Source organism: Phalacrocorax aristotelis, chromosome 2 (genome assembly GCF_949628215.1).
Source record: "Phalacrocorax aristotelis chromosome 2, bGulAri2.1, whole genome shotgun sequence".
NCBI classification, from domain to species: Eukaryota; Metazoa; Chordata; class Aves; order Suliformes; family Phalacrocoracidae; genus Phalacrocorax; species Phalacrocorax aristotelis.
Window position 1 is genome coordinate 117,388,904 of NC_134277.1, and position 27,044 is coordinate 117,415,947.

Below are 27,044 nucleotides of genomic sequence, written 5' to 3' on the forward strand. Positions count from 1 at the left end.
ACAAGGCCCTAAGACTGTGTAACAGTTTACCTAGGAGACATACTATTAATAATTAAATTGTATATGCCAGAGGCAGTGTTTGGGTTGGCAGCACTGACTTCTGATGGATGCCTGGTGCACTGTGACCTAAAAAAGTTTGCATCTACAATATTAATCTGTATAGGCAAGGAAAGGATTTATTAAAGATGCTGGCATTTGACTTTGACTCCACTCCTAATCATTAAAATTATTCTAATTGCAAGACAACAAAAAACATCAGAATATTGTTCTTCTGAGTCATACATTTTAATCACATTTCTCATTACCCTGAAAAAAAACCAGATCAGATTCCATTTTCCATACAAAACTTATATTGGTGATTTTTACTTCTTCTTAATATTCTAGCAAGACATGCTGAAATAATTTAATGGCATATTGCTAATAAACCACCATTGTTTATGATTAATGCTCAGTGTCTATTTACCCCATCAGCAAAAAGGAAAAGTGTTTCACACAGATTGGAATCGACTTATCTCCACACTCTTTAACATATTTCACAAGGCTACTGGCTCAAACATTAAAGGATTAGTTTTATCAGGGATCTTGCTCACAAGGAGAACCGTCAGTGGGTACTCCTTACATCTGCAAGTTTTTTATGTTGCACTTATAACTCCCCCAAACTTGGAAATCGAAGACCCATGGCATTACACTAAAAAAAGATCACCTCCTAATGCATCCACAAAGACAAGGGAAAGCAATTAGTAGAATCAGTAACAAAACTACAAAAAAACCCACCAATGCCTTACTGAAAGAACTATTGAACACTAATGCCTAACAGGCAAACTGTTTATGGCAGTACTATCTACACTCAAACATTACTATGACAAGCTGTGCAGTGAAGATGAACTATGTATTTTTTAAATTTTATAACCCACAGAGATGCGTGAAACCTGAACACAGTGAGGTAATAATCATCACCAGCCACTGTATCCGAGAGATGAAAAATTCAGCTTTAATTTTGCTCTGTAGTGCGCACTTAGGTTTTATTGGGAGGGGAGTTGCCAGAGAAAGAGAAGTAAAATGAAGGTATTAAAGGGTCTATTTGCCTATCAGTGAAAATCCTTCACTCCCATTAATGGAGAACAGAAACCTTGAATGGCTTCCAGAATTAGCATGCCATTGATGCGAGAATACCCAAAGTGTGTTTTGTCATGTTTGTGATTATCTTTGATTTCCATCTTGTAAAGCAAAATTGGGCATGTAAGCTATATATTAACACTTATGTTTTAGGTTATCATTTTATGAAATGTTCTATTAAGAATTCCTTAAAAAAACTCACAAGAACTCTGTAGGCATCCTTTTAATGTGTTTTCATTTCCAACAACAGCATTTTTCTGTTCCTCATTATGGCCAAAACACTGCAGTGCTTAGCCCTACTGGGTCAAGTTATTTTCTCACTTGGGTTTTACTACTGAATAACACCACTGACTTGGGGAGGATTATTCCACACTTGGACTTGTGTCAGGGGAGAGCAGAACTTGACTTGTGGCAAGGCAGCATGGTTTGCTTTCTAAAGCACATTACAAGGGTGTTTCTTCTCACCACAAGCCAACAAACACATGCAAGTGGGCTTTCTTACCCGATCAGAGGAGAATGTTGCTGCACAGGCTATGCCTAGCAGCCTTTGCCTGCGGGGCCAAGTTCTGCTCTGAGTTATATTGTTTTAGATGAAACATCTGTAGCTTTAAAGCACAAATTTATGGGCAGTTTTAACCTCAGCAAGTTTGGAATATGAAGGTAATGAACATGATACTGTGGAAGTTAACAGTGTAGCACTTCTGTAATTACAAGAAACTCAAACTTCTGATAGAAGAGCTTGAAATGTAGTTCTTACAGATGGATGCCTGTCCTTCCAAGAAGCTCAGCTTCCTAAACAATTTCTAATCAATATTACCAATGAGAATGAACATAATGTTCCCTCCTAAAACTGACCTAAAGCCAGCACATGACACAGTTGTAACTGGACTTCTGCACGCACAAGCTAAGGGCATGACTAGGACAAGCAGCGATTGCCTCCTACCTGTAAAGCACACCGGACATTTGAAGGTGCCCCCCATGCCTTCAAAGCTGTGCTCTATCAGGTGGCACTGAAGTTTGGCAGGAGAGTCGAATGTCTGATTGCAGAGTTTGCATTCATGGTTCAGTCCTTCATCTGTGGGAGAAATCAAAGGAAAAGTAAAATTCACCACAGCCCTTAATGAAGAGCCACTCTAACACGATCTATCCACTGAAGAGATGTTTTGTTTTCCTAAGCTCAGGAAACTGGACGCCCCCTACCATGTATGCCTGCTAATGTGTTCTTTCACCTGGAAGGTTTCAGAATGTACAAAGCTTAACTAGGAATTAAAAGCACAGATTTCCTACATACAAATACTACCAAACAGGAATGCAGAGCATTAGACTTCAGTAGGAAATGATGAGTGGGACCTGAAACATCATCTCTGAGCAGAGTCACCCAATCACGACCAAGTACATTTGCAAAATAGCGCATGAGCAATTTAACACCGATCACACATCATCCCGCCTATCACGGGTAAGAGCTGCGAATGCACGCGTTTTTGGCACTGTCGCTGACGTAGCGTTTCTTGTAAAATCACCATGACAGGACAGGGTAGTTTATACCCTCACATCACTCCTGCTCTATGTCTTCAGTCCCAGTGGCATACATGAAACATTTTGCAAGCTGCAGGTTTTCCCAGCTCCCTTTGTGACAATCCTAGATTTTTTTCCCTTTATTTGCATTTCTTCTCTTAACAGCTCAGAAAAGTCCCCGTGCGTCTCCTGACGCAGCTTTCCTGTCAAGGTCCTGTGGCTTTAAAACCCTTCCCACTCCCTGCCGCTTGTTCCTCCGCTTCCTCCCATTGTCCTCCCAAGGCCGGCTGGTGCCTGGCACCAGGTTCCCTTCCTGAGGGTGCTGCAGGATTCATCCACTCCGCCATGAGGGCAGTCAACGGCTGTCCTACTTAGAAACAGTTGCTAGGTAAGAAGTGGCTTCCAGCCCTGCTGCAGAGGCCTCAATTCCCACAGCGCAGCTTAGAAAAGGTCCTTCTGTATGTCACCGGTGTGCTACATGAGTAGCATTGATCTCACAGGTAAATACTGTATCTGATTATTAAAAATCAAGCGGGAATAAAGCGCTTGGCGACTGGCACAGCTCCCTACTGTTTCTCAGGTGAAAAGGAGTGATTTAGGAGAGCGCTCTGCCCGCCCTGAACACCTAAATGCCACGCTGCCTACCTCCTGCCAAACAGAGCGCTGCCTGCAGTGATTAGTGACCATGATGACGGATGTTCACAGTTGGCAGTTGCTGTAGATAGTGACAGCAGAGATGACGTTTTGTACTGCACACAACAATCTTGCCCACCAATGTAAAGAAAACATGACACGGTGCTTGTGTAGCTGAGTGGGGCCACACATCCTCTCAAAATGATCCTTAGTAATGTATAAGAATTGAAAAAATATCAATGGTCACCCTCAGCTTTCACTTCCCGTTACTCCAAAACCAAAATTTAGCCTTCACCTAAGTCACAGCATCTTTAGTAAAGGGTGGGCATTTGTGGGCTTTAGACAGCACAAGCTAAGCCAGGCGGTGGTGGCTGTTCTGCAGGTGGGACTACTGAAAACTACTGTCGTGTGGTTTTCTGCAAGGTGTCAGAGCTCTTTATAATGAGAAGGTAAGGGGAGGATGAAAACCAACAAAGCCAAAAGATTTGCACAAAATTGGTGTTGGGTGGCAGGGTATCTCCTTTGGGGTAAACAGGTAAAAACACGCTGACTACAAAAATTTCTGCCCTGACAACAGTCCGTAACTGGGGAGCTGTCTCTCCACTGAACAGCATTGCCTTTCATGGTAAAACCGTGTTTTTCACGTAGTGACTGAGAGAGGAGTGTAGGATTCCATTTTGGCTCTTTAAAATGGACACTTCAGCATGTGGCCTTTTTTTTAACTCTCCTGTCCTTCTGTCAGTCTTAGACAATGGAGTGATGCCACAGGTATAGACAAACATGGCTGAGTGTCGCCCACGCACCCACACAGCAAACCGCAGACCTCCCTTCATCCTCTACCCAACCCTTCATGAAAGCAATGTTCAATGGCCACACACTGAAAAGCTATCAGAGGGCTGTGAAATGGCAGGCCAGCAGGGCCAGTCCTATCAATCCCGTGCCCACGGACTACTGCCACTGAGGCAGCGGAGCACAGGCTGCAGGGGTACTTGTCCCACCCAGACAGGCACACTGGCAGTCAGGCTCTGCTGGCTGAACATACTCTGTGCAATAGACTCCCAGGCGCAGGTTAGGGGTAGGTGACACATTTGTAACTCTTTATAGATAAATTAGCAACCATTTATCAAATATATGCTAGCTATTTCCATAGCAGGGAAAATGTTAGCGGATTCTCAAGAGTTGCCTGGGATTTGGGTTTTTCCACCATCATTTCCACCTTCATTGACAAACCCTTCCAGTGTGTTCTGCTTTTGCTACTGCTGAGAGAAGACAAGTATGGCCCATGCAAGCACCATCAAGGGGAGCATGAAGAAAAACAACCTGGCATGCACCACTCTGTACATCTGAGAGAGACAGCCGTATCCCGCAAGGCAGGCTGTACGCCATGCTCTCCCAACAGGCAGCAACACACAGCTGTGAGCAAAGCTGCAGAACAGAGCACTGAAAAGAGGAAGAAGGCTCAACAAACCATATACACATGCCTCTTCTTTCCTGAACTTGTATATCAATTTTGAGGAATGTACAGACTGCCACTTGTGATCATATAATTTCTCCTACATTCAGATCCTTGCTGGAGTCATTATCAAACAGGTAGTTCTGAAGATGGTGCAAGTCCCCACAAAGGGTAATTATGGGCTAGAAAGCCTGTAGGGTGAAGTTTCTTCATCAAACTGTTTGTGCTGATACACACAGTCAAAGCAATTAGGAGAAAGGGAGCTCCATCTCTGGATCTTCCACATGTCAAGGTGAAGATAATCGATGCCAATTCTCAAATCACAGAGTTACTGTTGGCAAAGTGTAAATGAACCACACTAATCATTCTTGAGCATGGGAACACTGAACGGGGAGCTCTTCAAACATTCCAAGGGAGAAAGACTTCCTAAAAAGAAATATTTTTATATGGAGCTACAGACGACAGAGAAGGCTTTTTTCTCTGTCCATTACCTTAGCTAATGAGGAAAAAGTAGGAAGAAAGGCATGCACTCCTGATTTTAGTTACACAGTATTTGTACTTGTTCAAGAAGAATTGAACCCCATTAAATGTGACCCTATTGTATTTCCCATATCACTCAGATCCGAGGCGATCTCCTGGTCACAAACATCAAAACCACTTTGATTGCTGCATGTTGCAAATCCGATTTTCCTAAAGGCTTATAAACAGGGTTTGAAAAATCCCCTCACCCACTTGCCTGGGGCAGACGGGAAACTTCCCCAGGCAAGAGACATCAATTTGTGCAGAATCTAAGCTTTCTCTTAAAAATAAAATGTTTTTAGTCTCCTAGTTCTAAAGACCGCATTTAAAATATGACTACATTTGTATAACTAATAGAATAATTTTTTTCCTAAGTCCCACTGTTCAGGGAGTTATCAATCCCTCCCCTCACACTCTTTTTCATGTGTTTTGTGCACATGACCTGCTCTATGCTGCATCCTCAGAACAAAGGGCCAGGTTCCAGTCCTTGAATTCAAGAACATGAGACCAGGCTGCCCAGAGAGGTTGTGGAGTCTCCTTCCCTGGAGACATTCAAAATCCACCTGGACGCATTCCTGTGCCCCCTGCTCTGGGTGTCCCTGCTCAAGCAGAGGGGTTGGACAAGATGACCTCCGGAGTTCCCTTCCAGCCCCTGCCGTTCTGTGATTCTGTGAGACAGATAAGGTTACAGCGTTGGCAGAAGAGCCAGGAGTGCTGGATTCTGTTCCAAACTCCAACATTGGCTTACTCTGACAACCTTGGGCATGACAGTATGGTCTGTGTTTCTCAGACTACCCACCTCTAAAGAAGAGGTGTTAATTTTTAATTTCTACTTTAATAGGCTGACCTAATTAGTATCTCTCAAGACTTTTAATACAACAGGGACAGTGGAGCTGGAGAAGAGTCCAGGACTAGCTACCATACACAGAAGACCCGGAATCACTGCCACCTGCCTTTGAAAAGGTTTAAGATAACATGTCTGGGCACACAACTGCCTGCTTGCTTGGGTCACACAGCAATGCAGAAGGATGAGAGAACCAGGCTTTGTCCCTGCTCTGCTCTCCGTAGAGAATTTAAAAGCATGGCCAGCATTTTATCTCCCACTGGCATGAAAGAGCCAGGGTGTAGCAGCTCTTGCAGAGGTGCCAGGTGTGGAAAGAAGATACAAAAGGCTCTGTTTACATGCTGGCCCCTGTCTCGCTCTTCATGTTTAGCAAACAGTTTCATAGGGTGCTATGGAAGTGCAAAGTATGATATCACTAATAAATAAAGGGCCGGTGAAATGTCACATTTTCAGTTTCCATTTGGGATAAATCTGAAATGGAATGGAGTGTCAGATACAGTCCAAGAGGCTCTCCTTCCCTGCAGAACAGAGCCACTGCTCTTTGCTCTTACTCAGGGAAAAAAAGAAAAAAAAATGCTGAACAGCTTTAAAAAATTCAATCAAAATAATCTGCTCTTTGGAAAGGTGGCGGCTGACAGTAATTGGAAAATACTGTCTGACTCATTTATTAAAGTGAGATTTAGAGTCAATTGATTTAATAACCATTAGAATATTCTATTAAGGATATAATAGGTTGGCACAGCCCTATTTTTTATTAAGAGTTATAGGTAAGAAATAAGCAATGCTATGGAATTTTAGACAACTGCCGTTTGGATTAAACTAAAAATATGGCTTGCAAAATAGGTATAAAAGCAGCAACTATCAGGAGGAGGAATAGGAAAGTACATTACAGTGCAAATGAGTTAGCTGAATGATGAAAAAGAAATGAACCTTTAATATAAAGCCTGCACTTTTCCAAATCTAACAGAAAACCATGCACTGCATTCCCTGATGTGGTACATCGTAAAACAAGTCAGCACGTCCTTCACATTATGGATCCAACAACTCCATAAGGAAGGTAAGAACAAAGTACCCACTGTACAGCACAGAACGGCTGCTTACTGTTGCCCTTACATGGTTAGGATATGAGTTTGGACATGGTTAAGACCTTGCAACATGGATGAGGATGGTTTACCCACTGCTGGTAGACAAATGAGTTTGATGCATGCAGAATTTCTGCATAAGTAAATTACTTTCCATTTGTAATCTTTATTCAGATAGTGGGAAAATGTAAACATGAATCAATTCTAAATAAATGCATTTAATATTCATATAAATGTTTAATATTTACACAAATACTAAATTTTTCAGTGGGGGTAGGTAGATTTTAATTGAGGTGCAGCCCATTACCTCAGCAACTAACTTGATAACCAGCTACAAAAGCAAACAAAATCAGTCTCATGCGGAGCATATACTCACATTTGGGGATCCCCTGTCTTTGCACCGGCTACCCACTCTGCAGAGTTGCTGAGTTACTTGCATGGCAGGCAAGATCCACCCCCCACCCCATGCACTGCTTTTGGTGACCTGGCCCAATTTGTGTTACCAACTCAACGCACAACTTGTTCATTTCACGGAAGGCCCTGACATTTCAATATACTCTTTAAACAAGTGAAACCCTTTAAGCAGCCTCTAGACTGTGTGTCCCATGTTTATGCTTCTTGCTCTTCAATAAAAACAAAACTAGAGCAGCTACAAGCAAATGTTCACTGGCTGACTTACATGCAGCTGTTAAGTCGGTAACCACTGGGGGCCCTCTTATATTGTCTGATCAACACTACAGCCATTACTGAGTACCAATTTGTAACAGTTTATAAGTAACTCTTTCTCTTGTTCACCCTGGAGATTGTCCAGAAGGGTCCTCCTGCCTTTTATTCTGAATAAATCTATAGGCAAAGGTCCAAATATGATGATGTCCTCCTGGTAAATCATCACGAGGCTGGGTCCATGCTTAAAAGCATCTGCTAAGAAGTAGTGTAAACTCTGCCCTCCACATACAACACAGGAAAGAAATGGCCTGCAGTCCCTGTATTTTTTTTTTTCAGGTCTAAAGCATGCACAGCTCGTACACTCAATGTGTTTTCTTTATAATTTTTTTTCCAAGCAAACCATGCCCCTAAACCAATTCCTCCTTCTTCACATTGCTTCCACTCTTCCCTGAGTTAATTTTGCAGCACACATTTATAAGCCAGAGATCTGAGTAGTAAGGAAGGAACGCCATGGATGACAGCTAACCCCTTGGCTACAACATCTCATACTGAAAACCAGGGAAGGACAAAATATACCGTACAAGACTATAATTTGCAGAGTATACAGCCATCCGTGCTTTCTAGTTTATAGTGCTGTATTTGTCTGCATCCTTTTAATTCTACCAGTCACACACCCACACACTCACCAGCCTCTCCGTGCCACTGGAGACAATCTAATTCCTGCTCAAAATTGGGTCTTAGGGCCCACTATGGTACGTAAGTGTGTGACAAGTCTCCTCACCTGCTAAGGTACACACAACACCTCTTCCAAGCTGCAATGAGACAGTGCCTGAAGTCTCCAGCACCACGTTCATAATTTCTCCCTGATTATAATAGTGCTTCTGTCATTTTCAATTTCTCAAACTTTATCACCCCCCCCATAAAAAACAGTATCCACCACGGTGTTAATTGTGGAGCTGGCATGAAAAGCATGGGAATATAGTGATAAAGAAGGAGACATAGTAAAGGCAAAGTAAACAGCTGGAATTTGCAGCAGGAAAAAGAATACAGCTGGAATTTACAGCTGTGAGAAGAACCTGTCATGGAAAACCAGGTTTTTTTAAAGTCCCAACTAACGGTTCAATCCTGATGGGACAGGATGGAGGATCGGACAGAAAGCACACCTGTGTTTCCCCTGCAGTGTCCAGGGCAGATCACCACATCTATGGGTGGAATTGGCAGGGTGGGGGAATGAATCACTTTCCTCCCCCTATTGGCACTGTTATCTTGCATTTCCCTGTTGTGCCACACACTACTGCTTGCATAGGCAGGCCTGCACGGTGGTCTGTGTTTACTCTTAATACCATTTTTAAACGAAATCATGATGTTAGCTAGAGACTGGGAAACTCAAAACATCAGGCTGCAACCTGAGCAATGTCTCTCCCCTTGCTTTTTTTTTCAGTTCAGAATGATTTTTGGCAAGGCTTTGCCCATGCCTGAGGAGGAGGTGGACAAGATGTAAAGAACAGCCCTAAACTCTCGAGTCACCAACAACTGTAGCCTTGCAAGGGGAAAGCAGAGACCAGGCTATGACTCTGTCTTGAAGGACACTGGCCAATGTCAGAAGGAAGAGGATGGGATATGCACTGTGCTGTTCAGGCCAGGCCATGCTGGGCCCTAAGTAGCACCAGGCAGGAAGCCTTATTCTAAACGCAGGGAATAAACCCTACAGCCTTCTGCAGCATATTGCTAGAGCTACAGCAAAGGGTGCTGACTGATGGAGTGACAAAGAGCTGGGATCCACCTCCTCAATTAAAGCAAAAGTTCATCTCTCCAGGGCCAGATTTTGAAATTAGATCTGCTTAAGGGAAAGCCAGTCTACTGCATCTTTCATTCTACTGTATTTTTGTCTGAAGCAAGGGATGCATTTCACTTCACCAACTGTTCACTTTTTTGCTTGGTTGCACTCACTTTGGCTGCTTGTAAGTGAACTCTTCTTACCACATGTGCCTTGTATGTTCTATTAAAGCCATGAATTGTCTGGCTTTGGTGACGCTGGATGAAAATAAAAGAAGGGCAACTGGCAGGGTCTATTTCTTAATAACTGTCATGTTTTCAGCTCAAGTAAGAATGATTTAAATGCAGCAAATGCCCTCTCCATCAAAGAACGGTATTTTCTGGGCAACTGGCTACCAGGAGAGAGTTCAGGAATTCAGCAACAGGGCTATTCACCAACTGATGGGACATGCATAATTTGCTACTCCTTGTCTGTAACTGCACCAGGAAAAGGTATTAAAATTTGTTCGGAAAAAAGTCTGTGTTGCATCACGTAGCTATAGACATTACAAGGTTACACTTCATCACGGCAATAAAATCCCATGTGATAGAGCTTATTTTGGAAACAATTTTACCATGGGATATAAAAAGAAATTTAAACCGGTAGGAATAAGCTGAGTGGTATGAGTTATTTGTAGACAGATGATCCAGCTCAACGTTTACCTTTTCAAAAAGCACTTAGTGTTCACTGATTAAAAACTTGGAGACTGATCCTTCAAATGCTGGCATAACTAACTCAGGGGAGCAGGCCTCCTGTCTTACCAGACTCGTCTAGACTTTGTGGGACTAAATTCTGCCAAAGTGCAAGGTCAAGCCCTCCATCCTTACACTGCACAGTGAGATACAGATGATTATCTGCATATTAGAGATAAAGAAACCAAATCCCAGAGCTGCTACAATGTCTGTTTCCCACCCCAAACAGAGAATGAAAACTCTCTTACTAAATTCAAGTGGATGAATTGCCAGGCCCTGCTTAATCTGCCCATTTTTATGAACACAGTGTCAGCATTAAGGTTAGAATTAAGTTTTTCTTCTTCTCTTCCATGAGCTAAGAGGCTATTTCTTTCCAGGAAGAAAGTTTTCTGGACCAAACCTTCTCTAGTAAAGTAAAATTACAATTTGAATGGCTCAGAGATTGCCTGAGCAAAGTAGTTATTAACAATTTAATCAAACTGTAGGGGGAAAAACTAATAAAAATGTCACATTCGTATTCAGAAGAATTAAGAACAGTAAAATATAAGTAAAAACTTCTGGCTTTTTAAGCATTGTTCATTTAATTTCAATATTTTTGTTCACTTATTCTTTTTCTTGTTCTTGCTTTCTGGTTGCAGAACCAGCTTTCTCTATTATTTGATGTTAAATAGACACCAGTATTGCCCATCCATCTGGGACTTCTGGAACTGGTGGAAGTACAGGTATATCTACTTTTAAGAATTTCATGAAGAAAACACAAATTGTTAAACTAGTAGAGAATATTTCATGTTACATAAACCAAATGCAACCTGTTCCAAATTTAGGGCTACCGGGAAAACATCTTCTTGCATGGAGACAATCAAAGCGTCAATATTAATTCCACATCACAGTGGACGAGGAGTAGAAATTATGTTTTGTACACAACTCTCACCAGGTATTTCTTTTGTCTTGAGTATACAGGAAGGGTCAGAGTTGCTTTCCTGCTTTTGGCATGCAGCCATTAGATGTCTAGAGATAAAGCCTCTAAATGCTGAAATGCTGTTTATCCAACCTACAAAGAATTGCCTGCTTACTCTTAGAAGGGGAAGAAAAAGGAAAATGGAAAAAAAAAGAGTAGAAGAGGATAAGATAGGGCTTTCCTGTATTACTGGATATTTGAACTGATAGCATGAAGAAATAACAGTGCTCCTCATGTTATCTAACACATCAGATACTATTGACAATTTTTTCCAAATCTGAATGCTGTTACATAAATCAGAGATTATTTGGCATCTTCTTACATAGGTGAGGGACACTTCGAAATGAGCAGCAATTGCTAGGATATTGATCCAACTCTTAAACTCATTTAGGGGTGTATCAACTTCCTGCTTTCATTCCTTTTAACCTCCACCTCCTCCCCCCAGCCCTCAGTAAAATGGGGGAAGGACGAAGTGGTTCAAGCCGTTATGGCCCTCAGGTCTATGCTGATAATTGGGCATTTAATTAGATTCTTTTCACCCGAGCAAACTGCTCTGCCAGTCAGGGGAGATCTCCCTTGTACAGCAGTGTATCAAAATGATAAAGCTCCATTTAATATAAAGTATTATTTATATTGCTCGTCTGACTTAGTTTGCTGTTTTATTTACGAAAGCATGAGAAAGCTCAATTTTAATTTGCACTAACCTTTCCCTATCTCTCTCTTTGATCCTGCTATAAAGCAAGCAAGCAAGCAGCTTTGGGCTCACATATCAAAAAAGGACCAGACTTCACTCTAAATCTACGCCACTCTCCGTCCTACTTTCTCTGCTGGTACTAAGACTTCACACTGAGCTGAACAAACAGCTGTTGGGATTCCTATATTAAAAGTCCTTTGTTTGTGGATAAGAGAATAATGAGGGCCAATTAGTTATTTTTCCTCTATTTGTTACATGTTTGTGGGTTGGCTTTTTTTTTAAAAATTCTAAATGCTACTTTTACAGATATATTCCAGCTCTTCATCAAACCTAATTCCTCACTGAAGCACAGACATTATTTCCCACTATGCTAGCAACTGGGTGGTGCCTAAGAACCTCCAATGAACTTTCAGGTAGAAGAATGGCAAAGTTATGAACATGAAATAATAAGGGGAAAAGAGGAAAAACAACAGAGTAAAAGAAACTGAGAAGAGTTGGCTGAAAAGAAATGTATCACTGACAGGCAAAGATTGGTTGGGGAAGGAGAACAGATGTAGGAGCAATAATAAAGAAAAAAAGGGGGTAGACTGAAAAGGCTGATGGAGGAGAAGAGGTGGTGAGCAGAAGCAGGACAAGGGCATGAAACCTAGCTGGAGGCAAAGAGGCACAAGGACATCTTCATTTAACCCTCATTCAAATTTCACTGAAGAAATGCAGAGAAGCATCCATTTCCAGACAGAGCTTGGGTAATTTAGCGCAGATCCAATGGCAATAATGATAGATGTATTTTTACAGCCAAATGACTCAAGCCAGCACTGTTACCACTATACAATTAATAACAATAAGCAATTAAAAAGAACAGCAGGTTACAAGTATAAGGCATCAAACTGTATCACCAAAGGAAAAAATACAGCACTATTATGAGAAAAATAAATGTATAGCCTGTCAGGTCAGTGTATATCCTCTCCAGATAAAACTTATAGAGCTGGAGAAAAATGTGGCGTGACATTAAATGACTATGCGGTGATTAACATCACTGAAAAACCAAAAAACCACTTGTAAGACTCTGAGGAAATCTGAAATGCGATATGAAAAACATGCCTGCAACAGCAAGAGAGGTGGCTGACCACTGTAAGGCATTAGCCTTTTACGAAGACATACACTAATAAATAACTTACAAGAGTGCATTTGTTAGCTCAACTATTCTCCAAAAGGCCCACCGAGTTTTCACTGTGCGTGTGGTGCGTCAGTTCATTTAAATAAGGAGAGGTAGGGAAAAAAAGAGGACCCCAAGAAGAAAGGGAGGAGGATTCAAACCACGCTCAGCACGAGCAGGGAGGAAGGGTCAAGAGCGGCAGGGGCGTTTTCTGGGGTTTCTTCCACCGCCTTCTTTCCCTGGGGGTTTGGGCCAGTGCCAAGTTCCCCCTCTCCCTCTCTGACATGCACTGAGGGCAGGCAGGGCAGGGGCAGAGCTCCCACGGCTGCGAGGGCTGGGCCAGGCTCCAGCCACCTTAGTGCGGCCAGGAGGTGTGCGCAGGGCAAAGCAGGCCCTCGACCCTCCGCATGGCAGTTGCGCCTCGAGTGAGATCCCCTTGTGAGCCAGCGACAGCCTGGAGCTGGGACCTAATCCCCCCTCACTTATGCCCGTGGGACATTCAGAATCGCAGGAGAACTGTGCTTCCCCTGCTTGCAGCTCCGTGGGGCTCTGGCACCACGCGAGGCTGTCCCGGTCCAGCCCTACAGTGCTGCAGGTACACGCACAAGGTCCAGCAGTTGCCAAAACCAAGTTTATTAATGACAAGTGCTGCAAAATCGGGAGAACAGGTTAAAAATGGTGAGGTTTAACTGAGTGTATGCCTGGTATTCTGCACTGCCATCAAGTTTGGGCAGTTTCCCCTTAGAGGGTTTCTCTGTAGAAGCAAGTATTTGTTGTTTTTTTTTTAATAATGAAGTATTGAGATTTTGATGCAGTACTGTCATTTCAGGGGCTCAGGTTGAAAAAGAAACACTGAACATTGTGAGGCTTGTGATCAAATTGTGAAACTGTGAAACCTAATTTACCCAAATGAAATGGGGGACACAAAATTAATTCAGATAAATGAGGATTTTGAATAAGCAAGGGACTATTTAGTGCTTTTAATACACATCCTGGGATACAACCTCATTACAGATCAGGAGTGTTGTGCTGTGAGTTTGTGTCAGAGTGGAAGTGTCACTGACACAACAAATAAAACCAAAAATATCCTACTCCCTGATCGCTTATTTTGTGTTTCCACACACACGCTACACGAGCCTGAAGAATAATTAACACTGCTGAGAAGAAGCAGTAACAGTGGATGAGTCTCACTACAGCAGACCTCTCATCATAGCAGAAATACAAATGTACTAGTTATCGTAACTGCGTTATGTTAAGTAGACCTTTGCCCCACATTATTATAAGTTAGAGGAGGGGAAGGGGAAAAAGAAAATGATATCAGCATTCTTGATATTTTATTTATTCACACATACTGTTGACACAGTTTAAGAATAAGCAGAAAAATGGAAGGAGACACACAAAGTACTTGTGGACCCAGGTTTTTTCACATTTAGTCAGGGAGAAGAAGAGCCCCAGGAAGACAGCCATCCCTTTTACAGATCAATCCCAGGCATTACTGCCTGTAAAACAAAATAAAACAAAAAAACAAAGGAGGTAAAATATTTCTACAGCTCTTCTGTGGAATTAGGAATTATAAAGATGCTGTGGCCATCTTTACTGTGGGCAAATTTGTAATTCCCTAACTTTATGACAATTTGTCCAAGATCTGAGCAGATTCATTTAAGCTACCATTTCAATATTGTATACCCTGATTACGTAATGAAGGCCAGCTCCACAGGGTTTTGTTTCTATCATTAACTTCTTGATGTTATTAAGAAATAAAAGAATTTTGTAACAGAAGTGTACAAGATGTGTTTTTAATTTGCCTTGTCTTGTTTTTTGAAAGCCAGAGGGCCATCACTTGGATGCCCTGACTCTTTAAAATGAAGTGTCTTCATCACAAACCTTGCAGGCAGGTAGTTGCTGTACTCAGTCAGCATGTTACACTTACTTTTCAGTCTTTCTCCAAAAAAAAGGGGGGAGGACAAGCATCTGAGACACAAAGATGTAGAGCAGATAGAATATATCTCCCAGCCCCTTCAATTGCCTCCTCACCTCAATCAGGAAGGAACTTTTTAATTTATTAAACCTGGAGGTGAGCAGAGGGGTTTAACAGTAGGCAGGATTTGAACAACAGAAAATAAGGTCAAGAAGGAATATCACCCCTCTAGTCATATTTGGAAAAATGGGGGTATTTTAGAAGTCAAAAAAAAGAAAAAAAAAAGGGGTGGTGAGGGGAGCAAGAGGGCAAACTCACTTGCTATGCTGTGTATCACACTGACCAGCAAGAACTCACTGTTCGATTTGGTAATGCATATTGCTGAGTGAAGCATGCAGACTTTTGATCCCGTGACACTTTCACAAATAAGCAACATATTTTGTTGATGTTCATTTCTGTTTGATTGCTGTACTTGATCGGAGAAGAAGAAGAAAAATTGCTGTGTTAAATCCTTGAAAATTATACAGCAGAAGATGTGGGTAGCCTCTGTAGTTCAGCTGGGTACCAGAAGCCAAAGATCAGGACTGAAAATAATAGTTGATGAAGAACACCCTCAGAGCAGCAAGGCAACTGAGGTGAGGTGACCGAACGGAGAGCCATACTCGCGAGCCATCTACTGACCCCCCCTTCTGTTTCCATAATTTCATCTATATGACTGACACACCCTTCCTCTCCTCCAGAAGATAAAATAACAAGCTGGCTAAGAAGAGAAAAAAAAATAACCTGAAAGTGAGCTATAGCAAACAGAAAGTTGGCCAACATATCAAAACACCAGCGTTTCTTGGAAAATAAACCACTCTGAAGGTCTCAGTAAAAAGTGGCAACAACAGGAAAATTATAAATTAAAGTTGTTGCTTTGCCCTTAGTTCACTGTGTTGGTAAGATATTACATCATGTACAGCACATTATCTTTGAATCACATGTTCTCTGCCTTCTGTGGCCAGATCAAAACTCTGTCACATCACGGTAAGTCAAAAATACCTGCCAAATAACAGGTAACTTCCACCTTTAATTCCATGAAAGGCCCATGTGAAAGTAGTGCATGTTGCATTGCTGAGGTTTGCAGTGATGTCTCTTCCCAGCAGTACAAAACAAATCAATGCTGGAAGGGAAGAGTTTGCCCACAATTCTGCATGTGTGTTTGCATTTGTGTTATAGAAACAGGAGAAAGCTAGAAAACACTGCAAGTATAATGTTTTCAAGCATGAAGGAAATATAATATGCTGCAACTCTTACAGGGTTCATGCAATAAGTGACAAATATCACTTCTTGGGGTGACCTGATCATCTTATCTCTTATAATAAAAAGAGGGCGCATGGAGGTTGACTGATTTCAGCTGAGTGAACACCAATGGAGCATACAGTCTTTCATGTTGGATAACTTAGGCTGCATGTTTTGTAACGTATTTTTTTTAAGATGCAACACGAATGATACATTCAAAGGCAGCTTGATTTCTCAGCCCTGGTGACTGCCAGTGGAAGTTGGGTGCCCATCTGCGCTTACACACCTTTGAGAAAAAATCCACCTCTCTGCTGCGGAACTGCAGAAGAAACTCCCTTTCTGCCCCCTCCACCCCCTGCCCATGCACGCTGTTCACTGCTTTCACCCAAATATAAATAAAAAGGAAGATCTGCTTCACTACATTTGCTTGCATTAATTGATGTTAAAAAAGTCTGTTAAAAATAAAGCCCAGCAGTGACATTTTTCTTCGCTAAAGCACGATAGCAGCACATTACAAACATTACAAAAAGGTCCCCTGGTAGGATTGTGAAGTTCCACTCTGGCAGTAAAATGCATCTACTGTATGTTCCCTGAGTTATTTATTTATTTATTTATTTATTTATTTAATGCAGGATGTGTCACAAATGCAGACAAAACTCCCTGGCTCAGCAGCTGGGTTGCAATACTGAATGGGAGAACTGGACGGGCACCATGTATTTTTAGCATTCATTTTACCCAGGTCAAATAAGTGATCCTGTTTACTGGTGGCAATGACGCTCACAGCTATGCAGTCCCAGCTTGACATTTTCCCTACGGCTGCACCTCTCTTGCTTTTGCACGAGTTGGGTGGTTCTGAAGGACGCGACATTTGTGCCCAGAGGTCCTTTTGACATTTTAGAACAATGCATTCATCAGGCTGCTAGTCTCCTGAGGTACACCCAGAGCTGCAGAAAAACTAAGGAGCCACAAAACCCAGCTCGCACACCCGTTCTCCAAGAAATCTCTCCTGATCCCAGCTGACATATGGGTTTCTGGGAAAACAGTTTCAAGCCAAGGAAAAGACTGCATTGCCTTCAGGGAAGGTGAGTACAGATGCTAAATTAGGCCTGGCACAGTTGCAAAAGTGGGGAGAAATAGAAACAAAGGGGTCAATTGTTTTCATGTCCCTGGTGTTGCCTACCAGGATAAATATAGCCTCTCCTCTCTGTACTCAGGGCTTTGTAAAATGCCCAGAGTATCTGCAGATGGGGTCCCAAATCCTGCTGCTTGAATAAGCTTTGTCAAATCCTTAATGCCCAGTCACTTCAGTCTTCTTAAAAATGTATTTTTCTAGACCGTCTGAAGATGTCTGAGAGCAAAAGATGCGGGCAGGTAAGTGGTTCTGCGGCTGTGACATTTCAGAGTTTGAAGGAATGAGAAGAACAGCAGAATATATGTCACCTGGCCTTGTTACCTGTTCCCTGCAGCTCACACTATACTCCCGGTGGGTGGCCCCAGCTTAGAGAACCTCTCTGTCTGAGGACAAGCAGCAGAAAAGAATGGGACCGGGAACACTAAGGCACACATCTTTGTGTTCTTTTTTTCTGAAACAAATAATCACTCCAGGAAAGCATGGCAGAACTTAGGTTTTGAAAAGGAAACAAAGCTGGACAAGGTAGAGCTGTGCAGGCATCCTGACACCATTTCGTCAAAGCACAAGAGCCTTTGACAAGAGATAATGGGACATTGCCTGGGACCCAATAAACAGGTGTTCAAAGCCCTGAGTACTAGAAGAGCACAGAAGTATGGGTACAGGATGTCAAGGGAGTGTAGGCAGCTGGGATAGAAATCTTTGAAAATGATCACAAGACGCTTATATTTGATAAAGTTGTAAGAGTAACACAAGTAACTGTAAGCAAACCACATAAATCAAGTGTCCAAAACCAGCTTGGTGACTGCATTTGTCTACTCTGAGGCAAGGCGATATGGTTAAAGTGAGATATAACTTGGTGTCTCATAAGAGAACTGGCTGTAGAGATGGAAAGAAATGGAGAGATTTTTGAGATGATGAGAAGGAAAAAGCAGTGGGATTTGGAGACGGGAATGGGTGGATTAATGGTGCAAAAAGGAGCCAAAAATAACAGTGGAGGAATATTGAGAGAACATTACTGACAGGTGTCTGCTAGTTATAATTATATATCTCTTCTAATGCCAGTGTTACATTAGACTCTTTCTAAACACAGATATTATTTCTGTCTCCTAATCAAAAGAGAAGAAGAAATACTTTCTGCTCTTTTGCAGGACTCAACAATCAGCAATGAATGACCTGCACGGGAGAAAGAGAAGGTGGAAGAGCAGCAATATGGACATAAGCGTATCAATAAAAGATACATGCATATGCATTTCAAATTGCATATAGAAATGTTGCTTTAAACTACTACATAAGCAGGATTACTCCTTAAATTTTGAATTACTCATTAAACCATAGCCAGAGCAGGTCTCTAGAATGAGGAAGAGCAGTCATTTTTCCCCCGAACCAAGCCTAATGGAGCTGCACAGGAGAAGGGGAGATGCTTTTATGAGAAGCTGGCAAATACCTTTTTCAAAGGAGACTGTAGTCAGCTTGATTGCTGTCTTTTACCAGCAAAATAACTGCAGCTGCAACCAGCTACAATTAGGCGCTTAGTAATGTGTTAACAGGTAGCTATGCAAGCAAAAATGAAATTCAGTGAAGCCAAGCTGAACTTTGATCTTCGACCTATCTTTTACAAAGCAGCACCAAGGGACTATGTTTTTTTCTTAGCAGCTTTCACACTGATACTATCACAACAATTAGTGCTTCTGAGACACGCTGGTGGGATTGACAGCTGGCTGATGACACAGCACAGCTTGGAGACTGCCATTAGATCATCACTATTGACAGGTTACCCACTTGCTCCTCACTAGCAGAAAGTTATTCGGTCTTTTGGCAACTGCAACTTATTCTTGGAATAGGCCTCAAAACAAGCATATTCCGCAATTTTATATTATTCACACGTAAACTGATAACACAACTGTGTTTCACAAAGGGTAATGCTGATGCTTTAATACCATCATTACAGACACCCTGTAAACGTTTTAAGGCAGATTTTCTCACAAACATATGGAAAAATTGCTGGACTAGGATTTTCATTAATCCTTTTAACTGCTGTGTAAACTGTGGAAAAATGAGTGTGCACACATATGCGCACATGTGCATTTCTTTCCATGTCAAATTCACAAATCTAAACAAAGGAGCAGGGTACTATTGCAAAGATCAGCAAGTGAGATGGCTCTGCATAGAAAAGAAATTGTAGTACAGTGAAAGCATCCCAGCTGAGCAGAAGAAGATGAACACAAGTTACCTAAAGATTAAAAACAGCGAACAATTCTGCGTGAACCAGAAAGCAAGAAAGACTGGCTTTCTCCAGATTTGTGTTTCCCAGCTGACTGACTCTGTGTCCAAGAACGTACATGCGGAAGGTCTCTCCCAGGTCCTATTTTTCTGGTCTCTACCACAGAATCTGTAATATTTAGAAAGGACTGAATCTCAGCATACAGTATTTCCCTCGCTGGGAACACTATACAGATATCTGTCCTCCACTCAACTGCACTCTCACGAAATGCGTAAAGCACAGCTCTCTTTGAGCCCTCCCTCCTTCTGTCAGACATGAACAAAACGGGGAGAACTGACAGCCGGACAGACATGTACTTTGGCCATATGACTGCTGCATAAGCGTGGTACCCTCAAGAAACAGGGCTTCATACGGATGCTGAGTTTTCTGGTTTATGAGCAACATCAACAGCAATATTCTAAATATCACTTTGGGTGAGGCCTGTGGAAGGGAAATTCTCTGCTCTCCCAGATGCCCCAGGACTGTCACTCTGTTGCCACCTGCTACAAGTCCCACCAGTGCAGAGCAGCCTGGCTGATCCCAGGTGACCCCAGCACTCCTCCCCATGCCTCATTTTACAGTATGGGGGGGAAAAACAGCATGTTCTTCACAGTCAGCCTGACATCCTTTGAGCTTACCTGCTCTATGGCTTGGGGATGCCAAGTGGCTGTTAGAAGGCCAGCCTGCAGTTATTTACTAAATGAGAGAAGCGTTACTTCCTTTGCAAAGTGAGCACTCGGAGCGCCTTTGCAAGCGTTTGGGGCAGGGGCTGCTTTTTGCACATTTCTGTATTATCACTGCATGTTACTGTGGTGCTGGTACAGGGCTCCACACAAAACTTCAGGAATTCCCTGAATTCTGGTTTGTTTTTCCCTACCTGTGCAATAAAGGAAGACAAGCCAAGGGCTTTTTCCTGCACACTCCACAAGGCCTCATGATCACGCTGAATTCCCAAGGTGCTGGTGGGTACCCAGCATTTCACATGTGACTCTGACACCCTGCTGAATGAGGCCCTCATAGCAGACTTCTGACTGTCACTCTTGCTTTCCAGGGCTAGCCACAATGGTAGAGCTTGGCATGTTCCATCAAAACACAAAAAAGACAAAAGCCTAAAGCAGCAAAATAATAAATCAAATTAGGCAGTGGGCAGTGGCCTCTCCTGTCGGTTGTGGATGTGAGGCACTGTTTCATGATAATGCCTTCATAGCCTTCTGCCTTCACTAAAATGAGACACTTCTTTCCTTGGGGAGTGGGCAGGGAGCTAGAAAAGGCCAATCACTTTCAAAAGTATTAAAAAAATATCTCTCTCTCTCCCTCTCTCTATCTACATGGATAAAGAAAAGTCTAAGTCTTGCTAATTTGGAGAAATCATCTCATGGAGCATACTAGACAGTTGCTAGGGGCCTCTGACTGAGGGCTCTTGGGTCTTCTCCATACCTTTGATCTGCATTATGAAATGTTAATGTCCACCACGTCAGGACTTGTTACATAAACATACCCTCTCTCTAACTGCTCAGTCCTGCCCGTTGCAACTTCCATTCATATTATCCATTTATATTTAAATGCTGACTTGGAGCTTATACCCAGAAGCACTGACATTTTTAAACAGGAGTAGCTAAACTAGGGTAAACTGCTAAATATAATTTATTGATGATAAAGAGCTTGGTTCAGATTAAATTCCAGCAATTTAATAATGAACACATTCATATCCTGCATCCGGAATATGTATATGTATGTGTTTTCCCCTCGTCATTTAACTGGGAGAAGGGGGTCTCGGAATCTGTGATTTCCTGTTGATTAGATATGAAGCAACCACAAGCACATATTTTTGATATCTCTATTAACAGACTGTTCATGTCTAACTGCAAAACTTGGTTGCACTTCTCTCAACATCTTTGCCCAAGACAGACCAGTAAACACAATTCCTCTCTCTATAATTAGCCTTTTCTCTAAGGGCCCTGAAGTAAGTCTGCATGCCGTAGATTTAATATCCAGTGCTATATCCATATGTGCTGCCCTTGCCTGGTCCCAGAGCATATAAACTCCCCTATTAGCAGCCTTGACTGCTTAATTATGCAGATTTTTTTTGTACCCGCCTGCCTGTAAAATTACTGTGTCTAACCTTTTTTTTCTCCCTCCTCTTTGCACCATGCTGGCCATTCTAATGAAATCGGCATAGGGGAAAGGGCCTGATTTGCAGTTATGGAGGCTGGATCGCACTGGCAATCTGTCCTTAGTGGGAGTTACAAAAGAAGTCAAATGCCTTCATCTGGTTCTCCCCTCTCATCCCCAAGGTGATTGAGTTCACTTCCTGATGCTTCCCAAGTTTTCCTCGGGCTGTCCAATCAGCGCATCCACCAGGGAGCCCAGCCTAGCTTGCAACAGTCTCCGTATCTAGTTACAGCCCCACCAGGGACAGTCAACTATCCACCCCCAAGCCTTCAGATGAAAACCTTTTCTAACAAGGCCGCCCAGCGCCAATGAAATAACACACATCTGCATATCCACTGGGTCCCATGTTTCTTGTGCTCATGGATTATGTATCTTGCAGCCTCTAATAAAGAAATGCAGTTCTTTGTTTAATGTTTATCTTGTGCTTGTTAAGCAAATGCTAATGTTGTATCAGAATGCTTTAGTGCTATTTGGGTTTTTGGTGATTTACTACAAGACAATCTGCTGTGAAGTAAATTTAGAGGGGAGGGGGAAGGAAAAAAATCATTCCAGCTGAAAGAGAGAGAGAGAACGGTTTGACAGAGAAGGAGCAAGAGGCAGAGGCAAAGACGGAGGGAGTGAGACGGGAGAGTGAGCGCAACAGCTCCCGGTATGACTTCCCTAACCCCCGGCTGACATGCCCACTTCATCACTAGCCAGTCCGATACCTGGAGGTACAGAATCAACCCAGTACGATTTCCAAAAGGGATGAGATGATAACTTCCCCTTCAGTGATAAGGTAAACAGTGTCCTGAAGGGTAAACAAAAAATAAAAAAGCCCCTTTTGTTGTCTGCCTTTGTGCCCTGATGGTTAGCACTGTGCTGTGTTATTCACAGACCACAGGGAAGCCCTAGATTTAATTGTTCATGCCTGGCTCCGCTAGAAATGGGCAGAAGAGAACATGAAGTATTCAGAACCCCCTTCTCCAAATTATTTTTTCTTCCCTCCCCCCTTTGGGAGGGGGAGAGAGGAGATTTGGAAGCTGATGAACAAATGAATGTCCTCTATTTACCCTTTGGCAAGACAGAATATAGATATCCACAGTGCTAAGCGCTCCTGTCAGTCTCCGTTCAATTCCTTCAACGCTGTTTTGAAAGAAGATGTAAGTTCTGGAGTTCTGTTTATTTTTCTTCTACAAATGAATTAGGGTCAATAAAACGTGGATCTCCAAAAGGAGGAGACTTCAGCGCTAACTAGAAATGCAGCTGCCCACATACCCCTCTTTCATCCTTTTTAGAAACTACCCTTTGTCACAAACATCAGTTGATTTTAAGGACTGCAGGAAATAAGGTTGTACAGGGTCCCCAGGGTCAAACCAGAATTACAGCTTAAAAGAACTTTGTGGACAAACAATTCTACACCTTCAACATGACAGAAGTCTGAAAGATACAGGCAGATTTCAGCATGAAGGTATCTTCTGGAACCGCAAAGGTATTGTGCAGTAGGGCAATAAAGTGATGTTCATTCCCTTTGCACACATGTGCGCTCTGAGCATATGAATATCCCATTCATTGCTGCGCTCCTGTCCTCTTAGCGTACCTTTTACCCCACTGTCCAGGAGTATGGTAATACAGGAATGCATCACACTGCTGCACCTATAGATGTATACATTCACTAACTGCAAACACCTAACATATCTAAATCTTACGTTGTTTATTCTGAAAGACTAAACTTGCGCTAGTGTAAGTTGGTGCTTAGTCTTCTGGACTGAGAACACTGAACACTGAAAATCTTTGATAGAGAAGATGGAAAATATGAGAGGTGGTTATGTGAGTTTATCTGCCTTGTCCCCTGTTTTAGGTGCCTTGTTTTTCAAAAGATCATTTCACCTGGTAAGAGGGACTCCATGTTTTGAACCTGCTCAACCTCTAGGTTATCTGCTGAATCTGCTGATAAAACATGTCTCTTTGTAAATACCAGATGGATATTTCTGTGCTATTTATTTACAAGGAGTTGAATTCTCATTCTGAACATAAAATCTGCTATCATCAAGTCAATTCATGTAAGATTGCATTTGCTCAATTAATTTAAAGGGGAGGACTCTGTCTCCTGTTAGCTAGCTTGGCCAGCTAAGTGGCTTAAGAACACAAACTTCCTGTGTTTTTCTTCCACTGCCTTCTCCCTGCCTAGCTTTCCTTCAACCAAACTGAGTAAATTTTCACCTAAGTGGTATACTTCATTTTTGTGTATTTGAGGTATTACTATACAAAGCCATCGTGAGCTCCACACACTCTGCTAATGCCCCGTTTATTACTAGATGCAATTCAAGGTCCTGACTGTAACCTTTTAAGGCCCCTAATGACCTAGGGTTGGGCTGCATTTGAGACTTTCTCTCCACTTACAGTCTGCCAAGAAAATTGAGCTCAACGGGAACACTAAACCTGACAGTGTTCCCATTTAAATCCTCTAGAGCAAGGGAGTTTCTCCATAAGCCGACTGTAGAAGTCCGTACCTGACCTGCTGACTTCAGCCGACTCTACACAACAGCCTCACCATGAACTGGCTGCACGGGAACCCTGTCAGAGACTTCATTTCTCTCCTGCGGTCTCCATCAGAGGTACGTTTGGTAATCACTACAGCTGAGAACACTGCTCAGCATAAATTAAGAAGGAGGCTCAAGGACGCAATGAGTCCGTGATGTGTACGCTTGGCCTTAAATATAAGAAATCTTCAACCTCCAGCCTGCGTTTGATAAAGAATGTCCATTATAAATATGAGGCTTGACCTAGTGACTAGCATATGTGTACAGGTCACCTTACTGCAATCTTCAAGTCATCTTCACTAACCATTCTGTGTTATTCCAGTTTCCACACCAATGGATTCTTATCAGACATCACTAATGCACGTGTCCCCGAAACCCTGTGGTTCACATGGTATAGCTAGCCACACTTTTAATCTGTGCTGTGTGGTAGCGGAAGACACAAAGCGGGAGATGTGCCTTTGTTACATGCCAATAATCCCTGTCTTTTTTTTTTTTTTTTTTTTTGAGGATCTGAGGGTGGTACAGACATTTTTCACCAGCATTTAAAAAGCACCTCCTAAAAATCAAAATTGACTGCTATGGATCTAAGCAGGAAAACTGCATGGGTATCAAGCCGTATTAGTGATGAAGATATATCCTAAATACCCCTAAGTACCTGCTCATCTATTTTGTCTTGACAGATAATATCATAGAATCATCGAAAACAGAGCTGGAAGGGACCTTAAAAGGTCACCTAGAGCATCCCCCTGCCTTAAGGCAGGATCAGCTATGCTGTAGAATTTAGACGACCTCGAACTAACGAAGCAGAAAGGATGATGGCTAAAATGCCAGTGGATTAAGCCCAGTTCTGAATGTATTGATTACAAGGAAAAGAGCATTTGAAATCTGCTGTAACTGTACAAGAGTCAAAGAAAACAGGTGGTTAACAAGCTGATTAATCCAGGTTGTTTGCTTCAGGTGATGGAGTCAAGTGTTTCTGACTGTTAGGAATTATTTTCAGGATCTAGTCAGATCCAGATAGATTTATTGTGGCTGTGCAAGCTGTAACGGAGATATAGGGGTGTTTGATAGCTACCTGTCAGAGTCAATTTGCAAGAGTCACCATGAAGTTTTGAGTAACGGTCTCTAAGAACAATGAGTCTTTTCTGCTTGAATTTCAGCCTGTGATGTTTCCTGAATTTCTGGAAGTGACAGGACACACAATTAAGCCTCAAATCCAAGTCTCTCCTACATAGAGTACAATTGCTCTGTCAATATAAGGTACCAACGACCTAAAAATGCCCAAAGAGAGGGAGTTTGGCTCCAAAAGTTGCCACTTACACCATTTACCTTCAATTCAGCAGTATTACTGAGGGAGGATTCACGGGGTGATTCCTCCCCCCCACCCCGACCCTGATAGGTCACAGAGATCTTCACTACAAGGTTCTGCTTTGTCGTCAGTGTTGTAAATGTGTAAAGGGAGAATCAGGAGACATGTAAGAAAAGCAACATGAATCACAGCGTATTCAGCTACCAGGGTAGACACACCTTTAAACATCCACCCCTTCTGATTTGGACTGGAAAAGTATTCTAACTAAGCATCATATAGGTATTGATGAGCAGGAGACACCTGATTAAAGCTCCACCCAAATAAACCATGATAATTCTGGTCTCGTAAGTAAGATGGGAAAAATATGTGGAAGTGCACTGGCCAAAAAATTAAGGCTTATCTTCTAAGCCTGTTTATTTGGAGAATAATTGTCAGTATTAGCTATTCAGGTAATAGTGACTACTAAAAGCTTTTCTCACCACTTTTGCTTAGCAGGAAGACTTATATTTTCATAAGCATATGAGCTGATTGAAATGTTATCTGCCTTTGCCTTTGGAGGTAAGATATTTGCACCTATGGGGGTTTCACTGCAGGACCACACAGTAACTGCAGGTACTGCAGACTATAATCCTTGAAGAACTACAGTGGCTGTCTACTGACTTCTAGGTAAAATTCAACTTGTTGGTTTTAAGCTATAAAGCCCTAGCTGGTTTGAGCTGAGAAACGGAATTTTTCTTCATAGAGAAAGTAACAACTGTGGTCAGAAATGCTCAACTCACCAGCTCTATTCTGGCACAACCAGGCAAATACTAATGCCAGGAGGTTTTGTTTAAGGACTTGTAGATTTAGACTTTGTTATCCAAAATGGTTCAACAGGACTGGAATCTGACTGCTTTTGGAAACGGCCTTTCACAAGAAGCTGGTTGGCAATTAGAGGGGTTCATGTGGAACAGTCTATAGGACAAGCCTCAGGCTGGGTAACATTCTGGAACTGGGAAAGACTTACATCGGTTTGTTAAAGATTTAGTAAAGTCTGTTCCACTTTTGTGCCATGAAACATGTCAGCAGCACAAAATCAGTTAAGTAAAATAAACGTAGTAATGTCAAACTTCAGAATGGCAGAATAGCCTAGCAGGAAGGAATCCCCCCATAGCCACCTCACTCATAATTACACCGCTGAGGAATCAGCAGATTGCATGACAGGATTCTCCTTGCTAGTTTCTGAAATGGCAGAGGCAGCCTGTAGGGTGGATGAAAGTGGATTGTGCAATACTGCAATGTAAAGGAGAAAATGCAATTATTGACT

The 27,044-nt window shown here is 42.3% G+C and overlaps 1 protein-coding gene across 9 annotated transcripts in view; it reads right to left on the bottom strand.

Annotated features, from left to right (window-relative positions):
• ZNF521 (zinc finger protein 521) overlaps positions 1-27,044 on the bottom strand; it is a 237,129-nt gene that overhangs the window by 32,779 nt on the left and 177,306 nt on the right. For all 9 annotated transcript variants that reach the window (XM_075084890.1, XM_075084889.1, XM_075084883.1 and 6 more), the window contains one exon: positions 2,060-2,191. In XM_075084890.1, the coding sequence (XP_074940991.1) occupies positions 2,060-2,191 (132 nt within the window). The remainder of the gene's footprint in view (positions 1-2,059; positions 2,192-27,044) is intronic.